Here is a 6,491-nt window from a genome sequence, read left to right on the forward strand (position 1 = left end):
AGGGCCATGGAGTGTCACTGTAAAACTAAAATATATGAAAGGCAAAAATCTGGAATATTGGTACAGAACTGGAGCAATTGGAACCAAGCACGGATCAGCCATCTGGCTCAGTTTTCGGAAGGTCGAGAAATACTTTATTAAGAATCTGAAGTGGAGGATTCACTCTGGAAGCAGTATTTTAATTGGTTTTGATCCCATTGCCTGCAGTCGTGGAAACATCTCCATTCCTGAGAACCTCTTATATTTCCTTCACAGAAATGGTAACTTTACATGGGATAAACTCATATCCGCATGGTGTGGCCCTGTCCCTTTATGGAAGGATGCCATTGACCTTGGTTTGCTAGAGGAACTGAACTTATCATGGAAAGTTGTCAAAGATGCTCTCAGAGGCTGTGGGATTCAACGTTGTGGGACGACAGATCACCTAATTTGGATTGTGCCAAATGCACAATTGCCAGCCCGAGTAAAAGATATATACTTTGATATTATTTCTTCAAAGGTTCTGCATACAAGCTCTAAGTTTCCTATGGTACTCTGGAAATCGGGATGCCCCCTTAAGATGATCCTTTTCGTGTGGTTGGTGTTTAATAATAAGAATCTGACATGGGACAATTTGAGGAAAAGAGGCTGGCATGGCCCAAGTAGGTGTTCGATGTGTGAATCAGAAGAGGAGTCAAATCTCCACATGTTCTTCCAATGCAAATCCTCTCAGCAAATCTGGTACGATCTGGCCATTCTTTTTGGTTTTCCTCATGTTGTTTTTGTTTCTATCCATGCAGCTTATGAATGGTGGTGCGGGCAAAGGGAGCCACGGCGTATTCTTATTATTATTGTGTTATGGTGCGCATGGAAATGGAGGAATTATAAAATTTTCAGAGACTCAAAGGAACCCTATAGTTCCATTTTGCATCACATTATTGCAATCTACGATTCAGTTCCAAAAAAGCAGCCCAAAAAGAAGGGGCTTGCTATATGAATTTGGCTTTTGGTCTATGGAAGTAATGGAGGAAGAGAAGTCCTGCTCGTTTCTGGAATTTGTTACTCCTGGTTATTAATTTTGGTGCCTTTTAGCTATTTTCCTGAACTTGATGTATACGTATCGCAATATGGATGTCCTGTATACAGAGTCCTTTTGTTTCATGCTGATGTATTTGTCTTTCTATACATGGTGCCTTTTTGGACCTTTGACATTTGCTTTTCCTCGAGATGTCTCGAATCGTGGCTGTCATATGCCACCCTTTTGTATCTTATGATGTTTTTTATATTGTCTCAATATAATCTATGATGCTTTTTTCTCTAAATATATATATATATATATATGAATTTCTACAATATCGAATTGAATTTTGACAGAATTTCTGTGTGTAAAACTTGGAATTGTGAAAAAATGTGATTGTGTGTAGTAAATTCGTTGCACTTGTAAATGGATCAGGATATGTAAATGAACGATTTCCTTGCCTAAGAGATGGTGTTGGGTGGACGATGTTGCCAATTTTTGATGATTTAAATAAGTTGCATTTTGAAACCTGTGATACCCTATTCGAATCCTCATTATGAAGCTAGGGTAGTTTGGGTCTCTTTCGTGAAAGTTTTCCAAGAAAACAAATGAAGTTATTGTGCAGAGATCATGTGGCACTTTGTAAAGAGAAACAACCCCACCATTAAACCTTCGAAGGTGAAATATGCCCATTTTATGTGCATCAGAGAGAAATCATCTTCGAAGTTTCATTGAAAGCATTAGAAGGCATGGAACTATATGGGAAAACTCGTGAAATTTAATCATTTCATTGATGATTGCATTGAATGTGAAATCACCAATGTAAGTACACTGAAGCTTGAACGCATTGGAAATCGTGCTCAAGTCCCTAGTGAAATTTAATCATTTCATTGATGATTGCATTGAACGTGCATTGAACGTGAAATCACCAATGTAAGTACATTGAAGCTTTGAACACATTGGAAATCGTGGTCAAGTCCCAAGATAAAATCGCGAAATCGTGCTCAAGTCCCTAGTGAAATTTAATCATTTCATTGATGATTGCATTGAACGTGAAATCACCAATGTAAGTACATTGAAGCTTTGAACACATTGGAAATCGTGGTCAAGTCCCAAGTTAAAATCGCTGCAGGAAAATGTGTTGAAGTATCAGAATCGCTTATTGATCATGTTAATGGTTTGGGTCTTATTAACTATCCATATCTCTTTCGATGGTTATTCTTTAACAACTTAATTAACCGGATAACGTTTCAGCATATTCCTCGTTCTTGGAATGCCTAGGCTGATATCCTCTCAAAGGATGGTCTCAGCATGCAACCTGGTCTGTGCTCATTATCAGTCATGCTTGATGGTTGCTCTTTCCTCATACAGGATTTCAGCATAAATGGAATGTGACTCTCATCCATGCAAGGGCCGCAAGTTCTCTATGAATGTGTATTATCATGCAATCTTTTGCTGTTTTTGTTTCTTTTGCGATAGAATGTTTATTGTATCATCTTCGGATAATACAGGTTATGTATATGTTTCTGTCATAAGTTTTGGATGATCCTGGAAATCTAGCCTTTATTTAGTATCAGCATCTGGGCTTCTCTTGCCCCCAAATCTTGTTATGTAATGCAGACCTTTATATTTTCTTAATATAAATCTATAATGGTTTTTTTCCTCTGGAAAAAAATGAACAACTTGTGAGGGTCTGAAATTTCATTATTTGAATTCTGAATTGATGTCATCTACATGTAACCATTGATCTGGTGGAAATTTCATCCAGACTATAATGGTAAGTTTGCCCAGTCTGTGGTTGAACCGTGGGCTATTTAATTTCAAAGAAATGGGTTTAAATTCGTCGAAGGAGATTTGCATGAGATGTTTGACTTTACTTGAGATTTGTTGACAGTATATGGAAATTGTTAATGTATAATAAACATGAAAATGGATTGAAGGAACATCTCAGAATCCTACACTCAGTTGAATTCTCGGACATAAGCATGATCATTGATAACTGAATGATATGTAGATTTATGAAATTAAGTATTTGATCCTGATACGAGAACCTATAGTTTGGAAAGTTGAGAGAATATTTTGGCATTTAGATTTACATCAAAAGGTCTAATTCTTCTAATTGGTGTTTTGAGCAGGTGATATTTTAAATGCTGATATGGTAAAATTTGTTTGATGACAAGAAATTTTGGGAGGGGAAGACTGTAATGTCTCCTTTTGGCTAAGATTTTGAAGTGATTAAAATTTTTTCATACATTATTGTTAATTAAAATTAAAAATAATAAAATATAAATTTGTTGATTCAGGTGAGTTTTAATCTCCATCAAATATCAATTCCATAAAGAGGGCCAAGTCAACCCAATCATACACAATTCTGGTAACCATGTTTCACTGATGATCAGAGCATTTCCCTAATAAACTGAATTGAATTCAAAAAACAAAAGTTAAATGTGCCATACTTCATCCAAATTAGACTCACATTCATGTTGACCCAACAGGATCACATACTTATTTTCCATGTTGTCAATAGCCTGTGTACAAAGGAGTATAAATCCCCTGCTTATAAGCACTGTAATAAACAAGTTGCTGCGAAAGACCCAAACAAAATGAGTGCTAAGATCTATCAGCGAGAAAAGAATGATAAGAATAGAAGACAACCATAACTACAGAACATTATTCGATCAATAGGGATTGTGAACCATAATAATAGGCTTGTTTAGGCATCTCTGTCTCTGGCACACTCTGGAGACATTGTAGGATATCTCTTTCTGTCAGAGCAGTAGTTGTATATGGTGTACTTGTCACGAACATGCTTCAGTTTTCTCCATTGCAATCCATCAAGGTCATCGAAGGCCTTCTGATCCCACCACCGACGACCCTGAGTAGCACAAGTCGACTGAGCTACAGAGGCCTCACAACCATCGATGTAGAATCCCTTGTATGATGCAACGAAGGGGGCCTTGCTCCAATCTGTCTTCTCCAGTCCCCCTCTTGTAGCCCAATCGTCAGCATTCCAGAGGCTTGAGTACACCTTCATCGGCTGATTGAAGGGGTAACCCACCCCCAAGTCCTGGCTATTTTTGAAAACTCTGATTGGAATTTCATCTACGAAAATCCTGAAATGGAAAAAACTCAGAAGCTGCAATTGAGATAATCTTGAAATTTAAGAAAATGTCTGAATATTTTTAAAATCTACAATCAAGATAAAATGATGATTTGCAATCGAGATAAAATAATTTACAGAAAATTTCACCCACAAAAATAAAAAAACTTACGCAATCATTTTCATGTTCCAGAGCACAGCGTAGGAATGGAAATCTTTGGTGGGATCGAACCAGAGGTATATGCGCTGCTCTCTGTCTCCTTTTCCTCCTGTGAAAATATTCGTTTGGAGAATGTAAGGCTGCTCTGTCCTGTTGCCCAGGAATTCAAAGTCTATCTCGTCATGCTGAGAAGTCTGTGAGGATAGCTGCCCAAAGAAACGATGGAAATATTAAATATTAATTATTTTCCAAAACTGAGGATGAAGTTGGGATTGAAAGCTTTTGATGAATTTCCTGACTTTCCTTACATAGAATGCAGTGACTACGCCCGCTGAGTCATCTGGAACCAACTTCATCTGCATGCTGAAGTGCCCAAATAGATATGAGCCTGCCGATTGGAAGCTTGTCCCTGCAATATTCAAATTCAGATTATTAGTAGTTTTTAAGGGTCAGTTTTTGGAAGTTTTTTTGGTTTACTTTTTGATTTAATTGGTCTAGAATTGGGTTTATTATTTTGATTTAATTGGTCTAGAATTGGGTAAGGATTCATTGAATTATAAATTTTACAAGTGAATTTTTCATTATTGAAATATTTCAGAGGATTTTGAAGGTGCTGAATTTATATATGCAATCAGAAAATCAGTCAGATTCTTACCACAAATCCGTCTAAAACTCCAAAAAGTAGCACTTAAAGACTACTCCTTTAAGAATCTTTCTGAAGCTCCAAAAAGTGGCACTTGAAGGCTACTCCTTTAAGAATAGATATTCATTAAAATCACAAGTTTAACAAGTGAACTCTTCATAATAGAAGTGCCCCAGAAATTTTCGAGGGTTCTCAATTTATATATGCAGCCAGAAAACCAGTTTAAACAACACAAAGCAAAATTTGGCCACAATTTTTTTTGCCAAATTCCGATCACAAATCCCTCTAAAACTCCAAAAGTGACACTTAAAACTACTCCTTTAAAAATATTTCAAAATTGGATAAATGAGAGTGAAAAATAAAAAACCTCACTCATATATATTTGATTCTAAAATATTCTAGAAATCCAATTAATTTTGAAAATTAATATTTTAACCTATTTAATGAATTTCCCAAAAATCATATTTTAGTATTAATATAATTTCTGCATTGTTCATTTTCCAGGGAAAATAACTGTTAGTTACAAAATAAAACTAGGAAAAAAAGAAGAGAGAACTGTCTATTGAGAAATTTGAAAAAAAAAAATCACTATTTTGATATAGAAGACAATAATGCAAATAATATTCATGTTTTTGTGGTTTATTACGGATTTTAAAATATTTTGAAATTTTGATCGAGATATAAGAGTTAAGTTGAATTCAAGTGTGTTTGATCATTTTGATGTAAATTTTAAAACATTTTGAAAAATTTTGTTTAAATTTTAGAGTTTTTGTTCTAATTTTGTAATTTTTTTAAATTAAATTTTAATTACCTATATAAATTTAGCACCTTGACATTCTCTGAAAAGTTCACAGATTGTGATTTCACCCAATGTCCAAAAAAAAACCCACAAAAAGTTATAACAGATAGACTACTGCTTTTGCAAATATAATAAAAGTAAATCAAATATTTGACTTCATTCTGGTAGATCAAATATTCGAACATAATAATTTAAAAGACAAATCTACCATTAACAAAAAATTTGAAGCAGTGATTACCATTGTACTTCTGCAATTAAATAGGGGAGTGTAGCGTCCTCAGAGGAATATTGGCATTACCTGTAGATTTGTCTAGGATAAGTTGAACCTCATTTCCGCCATCGATTTGCTTGATATGATCAGAAGCCCAGGAAGGTATGTAACTCTTTTGAAATTGCGCGTCCACCGGCTTATGAAGTGAGGCAGCCATTGCAGCTGGCAAAGCCACCAATGCCATGAAAACTAGCAATATCTTAAACACCATCTTCACTAATCTGCTGAAAAATGCAACAATAGTTGTGTGAGACATTAGGTTTTGCAATGGAGAAAATACTACAAGGAACTGAACACCATCTTCACTAATCTGCTGAAAACAATAGTTGTGTGAAACATTAGGTTTTGTAATGGAGAAAATACTGCAAGGGTCTGAAGGAAAAATGAAGTTCCATGAGAAGTAAAAGCACCCTTAGACATTAATGGTGAGCAGTAATTAGGAATGGCAAAGCATGACAATAGAACTTAATACAGGGCCCATGGCTACTTATTTCAACTTACCAACAGCAAGAGGGTATTGG

At 35.4% G+C, this 6,491-nt stretch overlaps 1 protein-coding gene across 1 annotated transcript; it reads right to left on the reverse strand.

Moving 5' to 3' along the window:
• Nucleotides 1-3,417: 3,417 nt before the first annotated feature.
• On the reverse strand, nucleotides 3,418-6,181 carry LOC149199574 (xyloglucan endotransglucosylase protein 34-like). The gene is made up of 4 exons (XM_089399411.1): nucleotides 5,998-6,181; nucleotides 4,566-4,666; nucleotides 4,270-4,463; nucleotides 3,418-4,110 (listed from the first exon to the last, which is right to left on the reverse strand). The coding sequence occupies exons 1-4, from the start codon at nucleotides 6,179-6,181 to the stop codon at nucleotides 3,711-3,713; spliced, it is 879 nt and encodes a 292-aa protein (XP_089255537.1). The 3' UTR covers nucleotides 3,418-3,710.
• Nucleotides 6,182-6,491: the final 310 nt, after the last annotated feature.

The sequence above is a fragment of the Pinus tabuliformis genome, chromosome 2_1 (assembly GCF_031772625.1).
Source record: "Pinus tabuliformis cultivar Carrire ecotype Pingquan chromosome 2_1, CPIR1, whole genome shotgun sequence".
NCBI classification, from domain to species: domain Eukaryota; kingdom Viridiplantae; phylum Streptophyta; class Pinopsida; order Pinales; family Pinaceae; genus Pinus; species Pinus tabuliformis.

Excerpts from the sequence above, each read along its gene's own strand:
- LOC149199574 (XM_089399411.1), bottom strand. The coding sequence starts at position 6,181 with ATGGTGTTTAAGATATTGCTAGTTTTCATGGCATTGGTGGCTTTGCCA. Across the intron at positions 4,667-5,997 it reads TATCCTAGACAAATCTACAG|GGACAAGCTTCCAATCGGCA; the intron begins GTAATGCCAATA and ends TGAATATTGCAG. Across the intron at positions 4,464-4,565 it reads GCGTAGTCACTGCATTCTAT|CTATCCTCACAGACTTCTCA; the intron begins GTAAGGAAAGTC and ends TTCTTTGGGCAG.